The 21772-nt window shown below is 36.7% G+C and overlaps 1 protein-coding gene across 2 annotated transcripts; it reads right to left on the reverse strand.

Annotated features, from left to right (window-relative positions):
* Nucleotides 1–1606: 1606 nt before the first annotated feature.
* On the reverse strand, nucleotides 1607–17154 carry utp25 (UTP25 small subunit processor component). 2 transcript variants are annotated; one of them, XM_067385352.1, is made up of 13 exons: nucleotides 17020–17154; nucleotides 16872–16911; nucleotides 15392–15554; nucleotides 12953–13213; nucleotides 12676–12764; nucleotides 11916–12114; nucleotides 11605–11798; nucleotides 10697–10913; nucleotides 9354–9556; nucleotides 6450–6632; nucleotides 6043–6152; nucleotides 5594–5839; nucleotides 1607–5156 (listed from the first exon to the last, which is right to left on the reverse strand). In XM_067385352.1, exons 1-13 carry the CDS (start codon nucleotides 17118–17120, stop codon nucleotides 4898–4900), a joined length of 2265 nt encoding a protein of 754 aa, XP_067241453.1. In that variant the 5' UTR covers nucleotides 17121–17154; the 3' UTR covers nucleotides 1607–4897. The 2 variants fall into 2 exon arrangements, with proteins under 2 accessions (XP_067241453.1, XP_067241452.1); XM_067385351.1 differs by having other exon boundaries at nucleotides 12953–13216.
* Nucleotides 17155–21772: the final 4618 nt, after the last annotated feature.

Genomic DNA, 21772 nt, shown 5'->3' on the forward strand with positions numbered 1-21772 from the left:
CACCCATTAACCCATTCAGTTTCAGGAAGAGATGAAGAGGAAGATTGACTTCAGACAAATCAATACAGCTTTTTGGTCTTTTCTCTGGGAGAGATGAAGAAAACAGATATCAGGATCTTTTCTTAAAATAAACTTCCATGTATATTAACAACCTTCTATAAGAAAAATCTGATCTTTTCTTTTTTGGGAACAGAACCCTGGGCTTGTAAACCAGGAAAGGATGTCCCTCCTAACCATGTCGGTTTCTGTCAGAGAGACGAGTTACTTGAGTTCTTCTTTGAAACCGATAACCTATCCGAAGACAGAACTGTCTGTTTTAGAGACATACTTTCCCCAGCCAGTCAGCTTCACTTTGGGAGGACTTTCTGCTGGAGAGTGACTATCAATTTACCCAGGAGCTGTAAAAATCACCTGATCTTACATGTCAAGTAATTGTTAAGACAGCAAGAAATAGTAGGCTACATTATTTGTGCTGATTAGCTTAATTGCAACTTTGTTACATACCAATTATAAAATCAGAGGAGCACAAGTGCTGTTCTAAAGATCATATATTCATATATATTCAGACCAAAATTATTATATATGTGTTCCATAAACAACAAGATAACATTTAAGTACCTTACATTTTAGACACTGCCAGTTACTTTTCTATCTTTGCTCCACCAATGAAAATTGTCCAAAACCAGGTTAAGGCAGAATTATGTCACCAAAACAAACACACCCCTACCCAAAAGGATCACACCCCTATCTTGATGCCTCCACATACACGCTATGCAACACAGGCAATGACTATTGGGGAATCTGCTGTGCCTGCTGCCGAGGGTATGATGTCATCAATAAATGAAAGCAATTTGTGTTACTATGATAATTCAGGTCGAATGTCTAATTGTTATTTAGCTCATCTACTTCTTAAAATGCAGTCATCCCTTCCATCCCCAAAAAACAAACCCAGTTTTCATGAACAGCTCCCTATAACACAAAAGACCAAGTAACTAATATATTACATATGTGAAAAGATTAAGGAGTTATAGTGATCACTAAAAGGGCTGAAAAAAAAAAAAAAAAAATAATATATATATATATATATATATATATATATATATATATATATATATATATATATATATATATATTTTTGGATACTAAATATTTTTAGTTGTAGTTAACAGTAACAACAATGGTCTGAAAGGCATATACACAGACAAGCTGAGTGACACAAACAGTGAAAAATTGAGTGCTGTTGAACTGTTTTATCAGTGCTCTTGGAACACCACTAGGCCAATCAGATTTGATGACCAGACCTAGCTGTTGTATAATGCAAAATGACACATGATTAAACACTCCAGTCCAAGTACAGGTGAAAAGAAAAGGTGCTCCTGATACCCGCTACCACCTGATGGGCAGAGCTCCAAACACAGGTCAGAGCTTTCCCTCTTTCACAACACACACACACACACACACACACACACACACACACACACACACACACACACACACACACACACACACACACACACACACACACACACACACACACACACACACACACACACACACACACACACACACACACACACACACACACACACACACACACATACACACACACACAGTCATGATGGGAGCAGAGGAGTTTCCAAGGCAACAGACTACCCACACCACAATAAACACAAGAAAGGCTGGGCACACAGGAGAAAGAGGAAGATGGAGTGTTTCATACAGATGGAGAACAAGAGTGTGCATAATTGAGAAAAATGTCACTTTTATTGGTCACGTCTGTTTTCACAGGTCATCTATTCCTTCTCGCACAAACAGCCTGATTAAAATTATAGATGCAAAAATATTTAAAGTTATTATCGTTAAGATTCAAAATATGAGAGGAATAAAACTCAAAACTGCTTTTTTGCTGTGATTACATGCAGAATTCTTGTATGAAATATTTTCTATATTTTCTTAATAAACAAAAAACCATGAACAATCCCAAAAACTCTAAATGCAGAACAAATGGGGGGTCAAAAGCAGAAGTGAGCACATACATGCCAGACTTACAAAGATATGCACACTTTTTCCATGTTTGCAGCAATACACTGCCTTAGCTAAAGCACCTAAAACACCAGCTTTACCGTTTAATATTTCATAGCAAACCGCTCAATGAAAGAGCTACACTGAGTAATTTCTTGCATCTATCCAAAAATACATGAGTTTATTCAGATAGAGTTCCTCAGATTTTGTAGTTGTAAAATGATAGAGGAAATTAATATGCAAGCTCAGCAGAAATACTGTTTTCACTGTGAGAGAGGTCAGAGGACAGCATATGAATCCCAATGGAGTTTTGAGAGGATTCAGAAAGCATCACAGCAGGATTGTGTGTTCAGGGAAAAAACTAGGAGGACATTTGTAGGATGGATCAATGGTTTTGTTTGATACAGTCAGATGCTGTCCTTAACCAAACAACTCACACACTCATTCTTTTATTATTTATGACATGTGAGCGTATACGTGTGGCAGCCACAGAGCGAAAGAGTGCACATCTGTGAGAGAGAGAGAAAGAGTGTGTGTGTTTGTGTGCCAAACAGCTGCTCCATTTTTCAAATGAAGAGACAGTGAAATGGAATAAAGAAAGCAGAAACACAAAAGTGCATCTGATCACTGGGGAGTTAGAACATTTGACAACCAAACTGTCACATTGGGAGGTAATTAGATGAATAACAGTCTTTTCCAGCATGATCATTAGAGGTGAACTCATGCTCATGTCATTTTACAAGCCACAATAAAACTCAAATTTTTAAATATGTATATTGTGTTTGCTCCACCCAATCTTAAAGATCAATTGTTGGATACAGACTGCAATAATTTTTTCTGCCGACCAGTAGTTTTTTTTTTTTATTTTAGTGGCCCAACAACTACAATAAGAAGCATTGGTTTGGGGTCTGTAAGAGTCTGTAAAGTAAATATTGTGAAATATTATTACAACTTAAACGGTTTTCTATTTTAATGTTTTAAAATGCAAATTATTCCTGTGATGCCATTTCTAAAACAGCTGTGCTGCTAAATATTTTTGTGGAAACAGTGATACAAATAACATTTATTTGCAAGTAAAAATCTTTTGTAACATTATAAATGTCTTTACTGTCACTTTTGATCAATTTTTAGCATATATATATATATATATATACACATATATATATATATATAACTAATTATATAGTTTTAAAGTAACTCCATACTCCATGACAGCTATAAATTCAGTTTGAAGGTGCGGTAGAATGTCTTTTCAAAAGATGCAATATAAGTCTAAGGTGTCCCCTGAATGTGTCTGTGAAGTTACAGCTCAAAATACCCCCGAGATTTGTTTTAATAAATTTTTTTAACTGCCTATTTTGGGGCATCAACTATGCACCGATTCAGGCTGTGCGGCCCTTTTAAATCTCCCGCTCCCTGCCCTCCTGAGCTCTCGACTATAAGTGCAGTTATACAGTGCATAAAGTTCACATAGCTAATATATCCCTCAAATGGATCTTTACAAGATGTTCGTCATTCATGCTGCATGCATGCATCGATTCTTGTGAGTATAGTATTTATTTGGAAATTTACATTTGATTCTGAATGAGTTTGAGGCTATGCTCTGTGGCTAACGGGCTAATGCTACACTGTTGGAGAGATTTATAAAGAATGAAGTTGTGTTTATGCATTATACAGACTGCAAGTGTTTAAAAATGAAAATAGCGACGGCTCTTGTCTCTGTAAATACAGCAAGAAACGATGGTAACTTTAACCACATTTAACAGTACATTAGCAACATGCTAACGAAACATTTAGAAAGACAATTTACAAATATCACTAAAAATATCATGTTATCATGTCAGTTATTATTGCTCCATCTGCCATTTTTCACTGTTGTCCTTGCTTGCTTACCTAGTCTGATGATTCAGCTGTGCACAGATCCAGACGTTAATACTGGCTGTTCTTGTGTAATGCCTTGAACGTGGGCTGGCATATGCAAATATTGGGGTCGTACATATTAATGATCCCGACCGTTACTTAACAGTCAGTGTTATGTTGAGATTCACCTGTTTTCCGGAGGTCTTTTAAACAAATGAGATTTATATAAGGAGGAGGAAACAATGGAGTTTGAGACTCACTGTATGTCATTTCCATGTACTGAACTCTTGTTATTCAACTTTGCCAAGATAAATTCAATTTTTAATTCTAAGGCACCTTTGAATACTTTATAGTGTACAATTACTATTTAATATTGGCAACAAATCAGCAACACTGTAATTTTTTTTTTATCGTATCCGCTGATATTTGATACTTAATTGTTTCTCCCATTTTAAAATTGATGACTTTTGCCATAATTTAGAACTAACTTGAAAAGATATTTAATCCTAATCTCTATTGAAGAGCACATGTCAGTGTGGGTTGCTTGACACACTGCACAGTGTTCAATAAACCAAAGAAGAAACCAAAAGTTTAGTTCTTGGATGTAAAGATATAAGATGCATGAAAAGTACATGATCAAAGTAAGAAAGGAGAATGTAGCACTTTTCTGACAGGAGAGATGACTAGTCTGAATCTCTGGCATTAATACTGGCATGAGGCTATCCTTATAGTTGAGTCCTGTAAACTTTTTGGAAATACTAAAAACAAAAAACAAAAAAAAACAAAAAACACACACATTGGTTCCAACAGTCTGAACTGTGACTACAGCAAAAGAAGACTTTATATTAAAAGAAGAACACAAAAGGATGAGAACAACATCATTACATTCAGTCTTATGACTGAATTTTAGGGGAATTAAAGTGAAAACATCTTTCTGTACATTACCGTGTACACTGATTATGTTCTTTCTCTGAAAGGTTAGAAATGTGTCACATTAGATTTTCACAGTCCAACTTCATGTGTTTTTCTCCTCCCCTGTGATGAAAAGGTGCACTGATTTTTTGGACTGGAGCATCTGAGCGGCACGGTCGGCCCCGGTGATGGCAGCCAGCCGGTGCATGTCATATCGGGAGTACAGGGCTGTGCAGGTGAAGCTGACAGAATCACCACCCTCTCTGGCACCAGCCTGAAGCATATTACACACTTCACTGTAGAAGTGAGGGTATGTGGGCAACCCGTAGAAGATCAGGTTATGGATGCCCTTGATCGTGTATCTGATAGAAAGAGAATAAAAAAAATTTAAATTGGAAAACAAATATTGTTAAATATTATTACAAATAAATCTAAACAATACATTTTAAAATGCAGTTTATTTCTGTGTTGGCAAAGCTGAAGACTGGAGCAATTGCTGCTGAAAAATCTGTGTCACATGATCCTTCAGAAATCTTCTAAAATGCTGATTTGCTGCTCAAGAAATGTATTTTTTCAGTTGTGCTGCTTAATATTTTTTGTGGAAACTCTAATTGTTCTGTGGTGAATAAAAACATGCAAAAGAACAGCATTTATTTGAATTTTTTGTAACATTATAAATGTCTTTACTATCACTTTTGAGCAATTTGATGCAGCCTTGCTGAATAAATATAAATTTATTGAGAAAAATTGTACAAAAAAAAAATGTACATGAAGTATGCAAATGATAATACAAACACACCTCTTGTAGAAGTGGAATCTCTCAGAGAAAAGCATAAACTGTTTTTCTCCTTTCTGGAAGTAATGTCGTGCTCGAGACACCTCCGATCTCTGAGAGTACTCGCTGACACTAGCAAAACTGATGTCTTCTTTCTTCAGGTAGTTTCGCAGGCGAACAAAATCAAAGTACGAAGGCACATAGATGAAAGTGTGGGACATTACAGAGTCTCTATACTGGGGCAGGATCTTATCCACGAAGAACTGGAACCTAAAGAATTATGGGTAATGTAGTTTAAATATTTGCATATAATTCTCAAACATCATAGGTCGACCGACAATAAATGTATGCAAAGAAATGTACCAATTACTTCATAATTATAACACTAAAGTTTTCACTAAGAGGTTCCTCTGGGCAGACTGCAAACTGCTGCCCTCTTGTGCTCAGAATGAAATACTGCAGCAGTCTCTAACCTGGCGTCCTGGTCCATGAAGCTGTCAGAGTGAAACATCTGGAATACGTGCGGTAGCTGCACGAGAACCTGACAGATTGAGCCCACCTTTGGAATGGTTTTACTGCACACCTGAGAGAAAGAAGAACATCATCTTACATTTATGCATTAGACTAACATTCACATTCATAGTGTATATTTTATTAGTTCATGCATTCTAAGGAAATCTAAACCCACGACTTTGGCATTGATAGCTCTACTGTTTGAGCTAAACCAAACTTAAATATGTGCATCTACTTATATAAAGATATTGTATGAATTCAGTAATGTTCTAAAACAACGCTAAGACCAGAGGCAATCAGATAAGCCTCCCCCCAAAATACAAGTACTTCAAAATATGAACAATTGTCAGGGTGTTTGTTTGAGCACCTGTCCCCTGTAGTTGTGGCAGTGTTTGGTAAGGATGTTGGTGATCTGAGGCTCTTGTATGGCACTGAACACCAGCGTCTGTCTGTAATGTGCCGCCCAGTTGTTCAGGTTCCACATGCGCACACGAGAGAAATCAACACCGTGAGAGTCCAATGGCTGCAGATTCAAATTCTTCAACACATGCTGCAACACACACAGGACCATGGGAAATTAAGCAGAAGTAAAAAGCTCATTTGACTGCAAATATAAAACACATATACATATATAACTTGTTAAAATAAACAACAATACAATTATCAAAATCTAAAATTTAACCCTTGTGCATTCACAAAAAAGTTACACATAGGTACAAAATGGACAAAAATGTCCATGCCAAAAAACTGTCATAGAAATATGATTTATTGATATTTTTTTCTATCCATAGATACCAAACATTCATTAATTTTAAGAACTTTAACCCTTTAAATGCTGGTTTGTTTACATAATGCCATAGATGTTTTTTTTATGAAAAAAATTAAAAATAGTAGTTTATTTTCATAAACTACATGCTAAGCAAAAAAAATTTTTTTTTGCTTATTAGATTCTTGGGTGGGTCAATGAAGAACAACATTAATTTTGAGGCATTTATATTTTTTATGTAGTGTCAGATTTTTAAAAAAACTAACACTTAGGTCCACAATGGACAAAAATGGCCATGCCAAAAAACTGTCATAGAAATATTATATATTCATATTTTTTCCACTTTCACTGATGTCAATTTTTTAACCAGCATCTGTTCTTTCCATAGATACCAAACATTCATTCATTTTCAGAATTTTAACGCTTTACAAATCGGTTTCTTTACATCCTCGGCTTCTAATGCACCTGTGCTCACTGTCAGTGGGCAACACTAGCTTCAGAGCTTCCTCTGCTGAGTAACGTCTCTTCAAACAATGAAATGATCAACCCCTCAATCACCACATATTTATAGGTTTGGCTGAGGTAGAGCCCTGCGCGGGACTGTTTTCTTCATCCCGCTCCCGCCCGCCGAATTTCTAACCATTACCGCCCGCTCCCGCAAGGTATGTGTTACACTCCCGCCCGCTCCCGCAATATGTATGTCCACTCCCGCCCGCACCCGCAAAACTCTGAGAATTTATTCCCGCACAATAATAGAGATGCATTGATTTTGTGTCTTCTCCCGTCCCGCAGGAAAAAAAACGTATTTGTATTGATATTATTAAAGAGATTCATGGGGTTGTTTGTTTCGTTTCCCTGGCCTGCATGTAAAAAAAAAAAAAAAAAAAAAAAAGACAAAACACACAATAAAAACTTTGCACATAAAAATAGACTGCTTTGCAAAAAAACAAAAAAAAAACAAAAACAAAAACAAAACATAAAATGATAAAGTAGGCTACATGAAAAACAGCAGTTTTACAATTATTAGCCAAATGTCGCAGGTATTCTGTTTGAAAAATACAGAATAAAAACATTCAAACTTAGGCAGCCTGCTCAATAACACTGGCATCATCACGCCTCTTGACCTAATTAACAAATGGCAACGGGGGGCTGTGCTCAAAAAAACAACACTAATAAATAACATAAAATAAACAACGTTAACGAATGAATTTAACAAATGAATCACTTTGCAATATTGCTGTGGAGGAAGAGAATTTTGCTGATCGACTGCGGTCCCAATCCCGTGCGTCTCTCTTCCAAGATGCGCCCACAGACACTAAAGGCCCGCTCTGAAGGCACACTGGATGCGGGGATACTAAAGATGAAACGTGCCAGCTTTGATAGCGCTGGGAAGCGCTCTTTGTTGAACTTCCACCAATGTAAATACCTCGTTTGAGGTTCTTTTCTACATCATCTATTGACATCTTCTCCATCATGTCGCTAGGCAACCTCCCTATCCCGCGGTGTTTTTTTTAGCCGCCCATTCCCGCCCGCAGCAAAATTCAAACCGCCCGCTCCCGCGAGATTTGCTTTGGGTCCCGCGGGACCCGGCGGGACTCAATCCCAATGCAGCCCTCTACTGTGAGGACACCTGTGTGAACTCAAACTTTGTATAAAATCTACCAGACTAAAAAAATCCGCATTTTCTTGTGGTGAAAACTAAAACAATTTGTTTTAGAGGCTTCTGAACTTCTACTTAAAATTTAAGCGTACCTTTTATCGCTGTACAAAAACAATAACAAGTGAAAAAGTGTAATCAAGGGTTAAGATGCGTGTTTGGGTGAAAAAGAAAAACCTCAAAGCTCATTAACCTTCTTTGACTTTTTTCACATGGCCCTATACCTGACCCTATGACCCTGCCAGGGGTGTGGCTCATACATGGAGTGGGATTTTTGATTGCCAGTACGATATAATTTTTTCAGACTAATTAAATTCAGTAAACACATGCAAACTACACTCTGACATCCTTACCAACATACCTACACAATTATAGCTGCATTATTTTTCCAATTTACTCTATAATATGCATAAGTAGAAAACACAAAAAAGCGAGTATTTCTTTTATATGCCAAATTTGAAAATATGGCACAATCTAGTAAAAAATGGTAAAAATGTAACATTTGAAGCCTTGCCGACAGAATGAATGCCTATTTGCAAATATTGTATCATTTTATAGTCAAATGGCCCTGGGTTAAAAAATTGCAGTTTTAATGGGTTTTAATGGGGACATTTTTGTCCTTAAGGTCCTAAGTGTTAGTATTTTTGTATGGAGGGTAAAATTGATTTTTTGAAGGAAATGAGGGTAAAATATTAAAATTCCAATAAAAATAAACACCTGAGACAAAATTAATGTAGTTGGCATTAACAAAGGCACACTTATAACAAAAAACAAAACTGAAAAGGACAAAAATGTCCATAAGGATGCACAAGGGTGAAAACAAGAACCTTTGGAAAACTGAAACCCACCAGCAAGTGTTCCCAGTTCTGCATGAGGAAAACATCCGCCTGATCCACAATCAGAAGTTCAATCGAAGACAGGAAGTCAAATTCTCTCTTCTTTTCACCGTCGGCACCCAGAACTGTACGCAGACCCAGTGGAGACGCAATGATAATGTCAGAGGAGTAGAACGGAGCATAGAGGCGCATACTGCGTTTCAGGATAGACAAACCTGCCCACACAGAGAGAAAAAAAAATAGAGTGCACAATAAAAGGTTACATGGTAAATAAAGTTAAACTCTTCATTCTAACTAGCATCTGTCACCAGGGGAACCAAAGAGAAACTTTAAATATTGGATTGATACAGTATTAAATTCAATACAGTAACTTACGTTAATTAAAAAAAAAAAAAAAAAAAAGAAAAAAAAAAAAGAGACATTTAAAAGAATGCTATAGCTAGATTTAAAGGGTTAGTTCATCCAAAAATGAAAATTCTGTCATTTATTATTCACCCTCATTTCGTTCCACACCCTTAAGACCTTCATTAATCTTCGGAACACAAATTAAGATATTTTAGTTCAAGTCCGATGGCTCCGTGAGGCCTTCATAGGGAGCAATGTCACTTCCTCTGTTAAGATCCATAAAGGTAACGTTACTAAAAACACATCTAAATCAGTTTATGCTAGTACAGTGGTTCAACATTAATATTATAAACCGACGAGAATATTTTTGGTGTGCCAAAAAAACAAAATAACGACTTATTTAGTGATGACCGATTTCAAAACACTGCTTCAGGAAGCATCGGAGCATTATGAATCAGTATATGGAATCATGAATCGGATCGCGATTCAAACCCGCCAAACGGCTGAAATCACGTGAGTTTGGCGCTCCGAACAGCAGATTCGACACACTGATTCACAATGCTCCGAATCTTCCTGAAGCAGTGTTTTGAAATCGGCCATCACTAAATAAGTCGTTATTTAGTTTTTTTTTGGCACACCAAAAATATTCTCGTCGCTTTATAATATTAATATTAAACGACTGTACGCACATGAACTGATTTAGATGTGTTTTTAGTACCTTTATGGATCTTGAGAGAGGAAGTGACATGACTCCCTATGAAGGCCTCACGGAGCCATCGGATTTCAACTAAAATATCTTAATTTGTGTTCCGAAGATTAACGAAGGTCTTACGGGTGTGGAACAGCATGAGGGTGAGTAATAAATGACAGAATTTTCATTTTTGGGTGAACTAACCCTTTAAGATTTTTTTTTTTTCCAAAGTTTTTTCTCTTAACATTTAAAGTACATTCTAACACTAAAACATTAGCAAACATTGAACATTATAGTTTAAGATTTTCAGTTATCATACCTATCCTGAAATGGTCATCCACATTTCCAGAAAAGACAGCATGATAGTCGTCAGGTCTGTGCAGGTTAGGTGGCCTTTCACCTGGCTCCTCTCCAAACTCTTCCTTGAATCGCTTCTTGTTACTGACGTCCATCTTCCTGCCTTTGGGCTCCAATAGTGTTATGAAGGTCTGGACGACTCGCAGCGCTCCATCTCTGAACGGCACCAGAATCAAAACCTAGAAGATGAAGAGTTAATTATGAGAATGTGGTTGGCTGATTTAAAAAGGTATTTTATTAATGTAGTAAAATTATTTAAAAATGGCCCCCAGAAAATTTTGTTGTTTGACTATCTGAACATGCAATAAATCAAAAGAAATAACAGAGCCTCTGCTTTTAAATAACAAAAAATATTTTTTTTCTAGCTTCATGCATTCTTTTTTTTAATCAACACTTGAATGTAGGTAGATTTCATAAAAAAAAGCAACACTTTGAAGAAAAAGCTGAGAAAATCAAGTTGTGAAAGACTACGTCTGGATTCAGAAAAATAATCAAAACAGAGTAGATCACTTCCATCAACATCCCCAAAGCTTCACCATCCTATACCACTTTCAGGGTTGACGTTTCATTCAGTAACGACAGGCAGTTTTAACTTATATGCTGTTAATTGTTTGATGATCGCGTTTTTTTTCAAGTGCATAAGCAATGCTTCTATCGCTTATTTCTGCTTCTTCTTTGCCTGTGTTTTGATCCAGAGATTCTGTACTCTTTCAGAAGATGCATCATTGTGGCCCCTACCGTATAACAGTGAAAACATGGATTGCCAGAAAATTCTGTCAATGGCAGGGAAAGAGTAAAAAAAAACAAAACAAAAAAAAAAACAACTCAATAAACAACATGCTGGTGGTATAAATCTGAATACAGTGGTACCTTTGGTCTCGTTAAGCCCCGATCCCGAAAATCCTCATTCACATCTTTAGTTTCCTTCAACTTGGCATTATTTCTAAGCACACGACTGTTTGCCTTTAACACATGGTTCAGTACATGAAGACAGTACGCACTCCGTACTTCCTTAGCCTCTCTCAGAGGAGAGCAATTTGTAAAATAAACATCCCTGTAAGTACCTGTATAAACAGAATATGGGAGATGATTACAAAAAAAAAAAAAAAAACAGCAAAGTGTCATTTTTAATTTTAGGATGTGTGGTGTAATAATAAATTATTTTAATTTTGCTGAAATACCCATAAGCCCAAGCAATTCCTTCTGCAACTCTGTGATATCTGTCAGAGCGCCTCCTTCAGGTCCAAAGGGCTGGTTTAGCAAGTGCCAATTTGCCTCTAGGGTTTTGTGAATGGGTGGAACAGGGGCAGAAGAAGGCTGACCCACGGTTGGGAAACGCTCCAGTGGACACAAACATTGCAGAATGCCTAGCTTTGGCCACTGGAGGGGGAGAAGGAAAAAATAACTGAAATTTTACAGTTCTTTTTGGGGTCAGTAAGATTTGTTTTAAAGAAATGAATACTTCTATTCAGCAAGGATGCTTTAAATTGATTAAAAGTGACAGTAAAGACATTTATAATGTTACAAAAGATTTCTATTTTTTAAAAATGGTGTTCTTTTGAACTTTGTATTCATCAAAGAATCCTGAAGAATGTTTCATGGTTTTCACAAAAACATTAAGCAACAAAACTGTTTTCAATACTAATAATAAGAAAGCAAATCAGCATATTAGAATGATTTCTGAAGGATCATGTGACAGACTGGAGTAATGATGCTGAAAATTCAGCTTTGCATCACAGGAATATATTATATTTTATATTAAAAATAGAAAACAGTTATTTTAAATTGTCATCATATTTCCCAATATTACTGTTTTACTGTATTTTTGATCAAAAAAATGCAGCCTTGATGTGCACGAGACACGTCTTATCTTAATAATCCAGTATACACACACATATAAACACAATCAAAGTAACAAATAAAAACTGATGACTGGAATACCTTAACCTGAGTCTTGATCTTTGATCCTTGCAAGATTTGGCCCACTTCGTCTTCATTCAGTTCAATCTCCTGGTGCTTCACAAGCATGTCTACAACAACCAGAGAGTCACAGAGGCATAGTTGGGCCTTGCTTTTCAATTTGCTTCTAAAGTTAAACCATATTTTCAATCTTGAGTACTAGACTTACAAAACAAAGAGTTTACAAAACAAAAAACCCACATTAACAGCAATTATTAAGAATTTAGAACCGCACTGATGTATCATGGGAATGTCTCACCTTCCTCCTGTTCCTGCTCTCCTGTGTTTTCCTCCCCTTCTGCAGGCAGGTTGGTTTCCAGACAGAACGCACCTTCATTCTTATCTGTAAACTCTTCTTCCATCTCTCCCGTTTTATTCTCCTCTATATCTCCATTTGTCTTTTCAGGCTGTTCTTTATCTTGTGAATCACCAGGTGTTTCACCCTCCTCTTCCTCTAGATCTTCCTCAGCATCATCACCTTCCTCCTCCTCCTCTTCTTCTTCTTCTCCACCACTCTCTCCTACTTGAGAATGATTTTTAATTACAGGCCATTAGACTCTTTCAGACGAAGCACCACAATTCATAATGAGTGTAGACGGGTTTCCAGTATACAAACAATACTGAACGCGCGCACATTCAGGGGGCAAAACCGGTAAGAAAAAAACCCTTAACGTGGCTTAATGTACTAAGACAGTGATAATAAAAGACCAAACTCGGTAAACATCATACTAATAAACCATACCACGTACAGAAAAACAGTTGAGCCCAGAATATGAATGCAATTTGTTTAATTACACGTTAAGTGTTTTCCTCCCATAGAAAACCGTTATAAAGAAAAAGCTTAACGTCACTTAATGTAGCCTACTAATATTAAAAGATAGCGATATTAAAGGTGCCATTGAACATTTTTTTTCCAGGACGTAATATAAGTCTAAGGTGTCCCCTGAATGTGTCTTAAGTTTCAGCTCAAAATACCCCATAGATTTTTTCAACTGCCTATTTTGGGGCATCATTATAAATGAGGCGATTTATGCTGTGCGGCCACTTTAATTCTCGTGCTCTCCGCCCACGGAGCTTGCGTTTGCCTTAAACAGTGCATAAACAAAGTTTATATAACCCTCAAATGGATCTTTACAAAGTGTTCGTCATGCATGCTGCATGTATGCGTCGGATTATGTGAATATTGTATACTGTTATATTGTTTACATTTGATTCTGAATGAATTTGAGGCTGTGCTCCGTGGCTAACGGCTAATGCTACACTGTTGGAGAGATTTATAAAGAATGAAGGTGTGTTTATGCATTATACAGACTGCAAGTGTTGAAAATGAAAATAGCGACGGCTCTTGTCTCCGTGAATACAGTAAGAAACGATGGTAACTTTAACCACATTTAACAGTACATTAGCAACATGCTAATGAAACATTTAGAAAGACAATTTACAAATATCACTAAAAATATCATGTTATCATGAATCATGTCAGTTATTATTGCTCCATCTGCCATTTTTTGCTATTGTTCTTGCTTGCTTACCTAGTCTGATGATTCGGCTGTGCTGCTCCAGACGTTACTGACAGCCCTTGTCATTTCCATGTACTGAACTCTTGTTATTCAACTATGCAAAGATAAATTCAATTTTTAATTCGAGGGCACCTTTAAAAGATCAAATTCAGCACAAACCAATGTTTCTGTATAGTATGCTTTATTAGTATAGTGTTTACGAAGTTTGGTCTTTTAATGTCACTGCCTTAGTATTGAGCCACATTAAGCGTTTTTTTTATGGGAGGAAAATGCTTAATTTAAACGTGTTGCCTTCATATTATGGGCTCATCTGCTTTTCTGTAGCCTATGCTTTATTAGTATGGGGTTTACTAAGTTTGGTTTGTTAATAACACTGTCTTAGAAAATTAAGCCACATTAAGCTTTTTCACGTTAAACGTTTTAAATGTTCAGAGTTCTGCATGCACCTCACGGGAGGTTACGGTCATTTATGCTGAGAAAAGAGGTCGATGCAAATCTCTGCAGGTAGCCTACAACATCTGTTCTGCCAAATTATTTATCACCATTAATGAACCCCACAAAGAAAATTATAGCGTTTTTAAACAGTACTTGGAGGTGCATGCCATTCTTGGCATGTAACGTTATGTAGAACTCGACATAACACCTGTAGAAGATTGTAACGTTAATCAACCATTGTATTTAACATAGATTTCGCATTGTTTGTAAATTCTTGTTGACTCAATAATAAACTGCCATTTCAGAGTTGGATCGTTTGTTTCATTTGCATATTAATAAAACATTACGTATAACGTTAACTGACTAGTAGGCTAAGTTATAATGTTAGTCATCAGGTCTCAAACGAAATTGTCCAACTAAGTTTGCTGATCATAAAAACCTGACATACCCTTTGAACTTACCTGGTTTTGTTGGTTGTTGAGCCTTTCTATCCTAAAATTAAATTACTGTAAACATACTGTGCAAGACATGAGATCTTTGACAGCTAGCTAGGTGTGTGGCAATGAGGAAATGTATAGCATCTATTACTTTAGAAGCCTAGGCAGCGCAGACTCTGCCGATTATATTAAGAAATTAACTCTCAGTAATGGTGAGACAATTGCTTTCTGCCCCCTAGTTGTGCGCATTACTGTGATGATGTTGCACTGAAACCCGTCTATTAGAAAGTATGATTTTGATTTTACCTTCAACCTCCTCTCTGTCATCTTCATCTTCACTTTCTTCATCTTCACTGTTGTCATCAGCACCTTGGATCATGGTGGACAGCAGTTTCTGATAAGCAGACTGCTGCTCTATATCACTTTCTTCCTCACTGTCAGGTTCAGGGCGCTGTGGACTGTCCGGCCGCTAAGGTGCAGATTGCAGAAAATTTTAATTTTATCGTTTGAAACAAAACAGAGCACTTTAAAGGGTTAGTTCACCCAAAAATGAAAATTCTGTCATTAATTACTTTACCCTCATGTCGTTCCACACCCGTAAGACCTTCGTTAATCTTCGGAACACAAATTAAGATATTTTTGTTGAAATCCGATGGCTCAGTGAGGCCTGCATAGCCAGCAATGACATTTCCTCTCTCAAGATCCATTAATGTACTAAAAACATATTTAAATCAGTTCATGTAAGTACAGTGGTTCAATATTAATATTATAAAGCGACGCAAACATTTTTGGTGCGCCAAAAAAACAAAATAACGACTTATTTAGTGACGGACGATTTCAAAACACTGCTTCAGGAAGCTTCGGAGTGTTATGATTCTTCTGTGTCAATTCGGATCTCGTGTTAAACCGCCGAACTGCTGAAATCACGTGACTTTGGCGCTCCGAACAGCAGATTCGACGCGCTGATTTATTATGCTCCGAAGCTTCCTGAAGCAGTGTTTTGAAAGTCGTTATTAATAAGTCGTTATTTTTTTGGCACACCAAAAATATTCTCGTCACTTTATAATATTAATATTGAACCACTGTAATCACATGAACCGATTTAAATATGTTTTTAGTACATTAATGGATCTTGAGAGAGGAAGTGTCATTGCTCCCTATGCAGGCCTCACAGAGCCAAAGGATTTCAACAAAAATATCTTAATTTGCGTTCTGAAGATGAACGAAGGTCTTACAGGTGTGGAACGACATGAGGGAGAGTAATAAATGACAGAATTTTCATTTTTGGTTGAATTAACCCTATAATATGAAGAGCAGAACTTCAACTTGAGCAGTACGATTGAACCAGGTACAGCTTCCCTTATCTATGGAAGCCCACTTCACCCCATAAGAAAAAAAAAATCATGCTTTGGTAAATCATAATTATTATACTTATTACATATTTATAAATACATACTTATAAAAAGTCGATATTGTGGCAAATTTCATAATTTCGACTTATATCATAATTAAGATTTACCAAACAATGATTTTTTTTTCTTACGTGGCGGAAATAGGCTTATCAGGTATTCATACAGATATAACATATTTCTATTAACATACAATTGACCCTTTTTGTCCTTTATGTAATGTTACTCGTGATGTACATGCATTCAGATTCATTATCTGCTGTCAAATGCTCCTCATTCACCTGGACTATTGACTGGAATCAAAAGGAGGTTGTTTGACTTGCAGGAAAAAGTCAGAGTCACGATTCAAGAAAGAATACGAGTTTATTATTACTTACCAAGCGCACAATCTGAGTCTTCTCCGGTCTATCAACAACACTAAGAAGCAAAACAAGTGTGAGTATTAGTAATTTTACTACTTGAAGATAACTTGAATGCTAACTAGTACTGTCTGTTGTTTTATGAACAACAGATCGCACTACTTACTTATCGTGAAAAGGGTGCTGTTCTCCAAATTCTTTTAGATGTTTCTTCTGTTTCTTAGTTAAATTTGTAACCTCTTGTTTTCCTCGCCTTCTTTTGCCCATGTTTCTGTTCTACACACACGTGTGTAACTCGCGCTTGTTTTCTTCACGAATAGTTAGCGTTTCACCACACTCTGTCGCCACCTGTCGGCTTGGAATAAAGGTAGTACCGCGAGAAAGAAACTACAGATTTGCAAATATTCTGTAAAAACTCAACCCCAAAATTAAAATAAACATTTTAATAATAGGTTTTATCATTTCAATTGCTTCCACAAACACAGACCGAATTACTGAACACCCAGTGGGCCTGATTCAATGATGTTTTAGCACCTGTCAAAGCAAAAGAATCATGTCATTGGTTTATCTTTCACCTCGTTTTGAGATTTTCTCACTGTTACGTTAGTAGATGTTCTGCCACAATATGATTAGTGCCTTTAAAATGCTCTAGCCTATCATTCCCCTAAGAGTCAAGGAATCAGACTTTTCTTTTCCTCTGGCTGTGCGTCACACAGCTTTAACTAATTACAAACACTGCAGGCGTGGAGGAATGGATCTCACCATCCGTTCAGGTGCAGCAGACGTATCGGGTGTTCATCAGAATCAGAGCAGAACTGATGTTTGATGTGCGTTAACTCGACTGCAGCCGAAAATATCTTGGCCAGAGCATGTGTAAGAATGTATGTAATTGATTTGATCATTGAAAATTGTTCCATAACATTCAATGAAAACAGATGTGTGGTTACCAAATACGGAGACATTTTTTAAAAGTTATTTATATATTTATTTATTTAATTCTCCCTGAGAGACCCTCCTCCCCCCAAGCCTCTGAGAACATGTGGTCTGTGATTATAAAGCATATTCCCTGCTGGTGATTAGGGTGCCTATGAATAACAGCAGGGCTGGAGGCCAGTGAAAACAAGGGGAGTGAAACAAATGAACCACACACATCTCAGCTCAGGGGTGAGTCATAAACACACCAAAGGTTAGAAAAACACGGTTGGGTGCCAGCGTGAAGGCGAGGTGAGTGTCCGTGAACACCACCGAAAATGCCGTCCCAACAGCTGATCTAGCGTAGGCCAAGAATCTCGTGGCCACTTCCTGTGATAAAGCTGCACAACAAGTTGCACACTTGTTTTGTATTTATTTGTCAAATTTCCCCTTATGTATCTCATGTAATGTGTGTTGAATAGTGGGGTTGCTGTAGTTGAATCTTGTAGTTCTCAGTTTGTATTGTTTCTTGAAAATTCTCGATTTGATCTCACTATGTCAATGATCTAGTTGCAGCAGTTAAAAGTCACGGAAGTTGCAACAGATCTTGAACATATGCGCAGATGAATTGTTCACATTAAAGGGATAGTTTACCCAAAAATGAAATTTATCCCATAAATTACCCTCAAGCCATACTGTATGACTTTTATTAAAAAATATCCTGGCTCTTCCCAGCTTTGTAATGGGATTGAATGGTGCCTGAGTTTGTAAAGTCCAAAAATCACATCTATCCATCATAAAAGTAATTAATACGTCTCCAGTGGGTTAATAAATCCCTTCTGAAGCAAAGTGATGGCTTTTTGTAAGAAAAATATCAATATTTAAAACTTTATAATCACTGGCTTCCGGCAATGGCCATACACAAATCTAGTTCCGGTGGAAGAGTGACCTCTAACCCGAACTATCCCTATAAGTTAGAACATGCATTTAGAAAATAGGTGAACTTTCATTATTTGCAGACTTTAACAGCCCACTGGAAGGGAAAATTATGTTTATGGTAATATTAAATTTAAAAAATAATCATGGTACAGGTAACTAAGCATTCCGCTTTAGAAGGCATGGAAATGATCATACGAGTCATATGCTTTATGGTGCCTTTGCATCTGTTTTGAAGCTTAAAAGCTTTAGTCTCCATCAGTGTAATTGCTTGGGGATAAAGCACAACAGAATGGGTTCATTCCAAATTTCACCTTTTCATGCTCACAGATTGTCACAACTTGAGGCTTAGTAAATAGAAAATAATTCAATTTTTTTGGGTTGTTATTTTTATTCCTTTAAGCCAAGTTCCTTTCCATGACACTAGAGGGCATTGCTCTTTAATGTTAATCTATTAATTCATGGAGACAGGGATAGCTGCAGGTTGGAGTAATGTGCCGAAAGGAGGTGAGCCAAAAGGTGAATTGACACAACAGAAACTAATCCCTAACCCTACCCCAACCTTCGCCACGGCCATTACGCCAACCTGCAGATACCCACACTTGGATAGCTGCAGGTCGGAGTAACAGCGTGGCGAAAGGTGAATTGCTAGAACACAAACTAACCCTACCCCACTCTGACTGGCAGCTTTCACGACCAATTATAAAGGCCTCTCTACATGCCCTTACCTTTCGTCACGCCCTTTATTCCAACCTGCAGATACCCACGCTTGGAGACATTTAATAAAACTGTCTTCTAACAGGCAAATACTTTTTGTTGGTGAGACGAGAAGATGAAGCAGCATTAATTTTCATTAGAAGTCAAGAGCAGTGTTCAGAATATTCTCTGCCTGTTCCAAAACTGGCATCAAATGAATTGCATAATTATCAGAATGTTCTCAGATTACAATAATTACACACACATATCAATCGCACTTACTTGCCCAAATTACATTTAATTGAGCAAATATTTATCCAATTTCCAACTTAATGGAATGGCTTCATTTTTTACACAGAAAATCTTTATTCTGTTCAGTAAAGGATCCAAAATGCTCAAATCCCGTTGTTGATCATTTGTGTTGACCTGTTGCAGCTGGTTTGCATGTGTTGGAGTCTGATTCCTCTTGAAGTGTTTTCCAGCTTGTTAAAGAAATGAGAGACAAAACTACAGCACTCTGAAAGAAAAATGCAGACGTTTACGGGACTCTTGTTAAATTACCCACATCAAAATGAAACAGCCTTTCGCCAATAATTGGCAGCAGAGTTAGTTTTACAGAAACACTCAGCCTGGGGCAGATAGTGGCTTATGTGTTAGCATGGGGCAGATAGTGGGCTAAAGATGGAAGACAGCGCAATACATGTGATATGGGGTAGACTACGGGCCGGACAGCGACAAACAGGCAATGTAGACGGTAACGTAAGCATAGGGTGATATATAAAATCTTTACATGTTGTTGTTGTTGGACGTTTTGCGCATATGAAGTCAGTTGGCTGACATGCGTTGAAGAAAGTCACATTGGGACTGTGCCTAAATGTCCAGCAGACTGAGATCCCACACCTGGGGTTTCAGTAAACAGTGACCTGAACTCAGGGCTAATGCTAATGCATCTTTAGCAGCAAGACAACATTTGAAAAAGCAAAGAGGGAGATTCTTTGTAAACAAAAATGTGCTATTTCTGATAAAACCTCACCTATTTATATTAAAAAAAATATTTAAAGATGTTCCTATTTGAAAAAATAAATTATATATATACAGCCCGGCCAAAAAAAAAGTTGCTGTTTGGATTTTAATAGGCAAATACTTAAGAATCTATGAATGGATCATTATTACAGTGATTATTATGTTTCTAATATGTTATATGTTCTGCAATGGTTCGTTTAACCCTTAAAGATGGAGTGTGTAGCTTTTCATTTCTTAAACAACCATGTAGGAAGACACATCATGGCCATATTCCAGGATGACAATGTCAAGATTCACCAGGGTTGAAATTGTGAAAGAATGGTTCAGAGAGCATGAAGAATCATTTCCACACATGAATTGGCACCTCTGAATCCAGACCTTAATTTCACTGAAAGTTTTTGGGATGTGCTGAAGAAGACTTTACAGAGTGCTCACCTCTTGCATTGTAAATACAAGATCTCTCTCTCTCTCTCTCTCTCTCTCTCTCTCTCTCTCTCTCTCTATATATATATATATATATATATATATATATATAAAATTTAATGTATTTTTTTAAATAGTTTATGAATAACTACTGTAAATACTGTAAAATATATACTGTAAAAACTATTCTATCACTTAAAAAAAAAAAAAAAACGTAATTTAGTGATTTATAAGCTGTTTTCCTCATGGGGACCAAAATTTTGGGTATGGCCATCTTTGTCTTTTGTCCCCATAATGTATAGGGTTATAAATATATAAAGTGTGTATAAATATCTGGCTATAGTTTGGGATATAATTATCTATATATAAAATTTTACATATTTTTTATATTATTTATGAATGATTATAAATATAAATACCTTTTATATTAAAACAGAAGTCTATAGTATGCTATGTCCCTATTTAGATTAGCTAAGTTAGGTTATTAAAGTGCTTCACCTGGTAGTATTTGTTTAGATAGTCTGTTAACCACAGATGGAATGTAATCTGTCTAAATGAGTGACGGTTCACACTTATTGCCCACAGCAACCCGGAACATTCCAAAGCTGCCGATGACAACTTTATGATTAGAACTAATTCACTCCTTTGTGTCTGCATGTGTTGTGGCTTTCATACAAGTGTTGAGACTTTACATTGAATGAATCTCAAGGGCAGGAATGTACCATGGACTGTACTCAGAGTGCTGAAGACATTAACACGTATAGCGTCTCTATAGCCCACTAGTTCTCACAAATTTATAAACTCAACTTACAGTGGGTACGGAAAGTATTCAGACCCCCTTAAATTTTTCACTCTTTGTTATATTGCAGCCATTTGCTAAAATCATTTAAGTTCTTTTTTTTTTTCCTCATTAATGTACACACAGCACC

The sequence above is a fragment of the Chanodichthys erythropterus genome, chromosome 5 (genome assembly GCF_024489055.1).
Source record: "Chanodichthys erythropterus isolate Z2021 chromosome 5, ASM2448905v1, whole genome shotgun sequence".
Classification (NCBI taxonomy): domain Eukaryota; kingdom Metazoa; phylum Chordata; class Actinopteri; order Cypriniformes; family Xenocyprididae; genus Chanodichthys; species Chanodichthys erythropterus.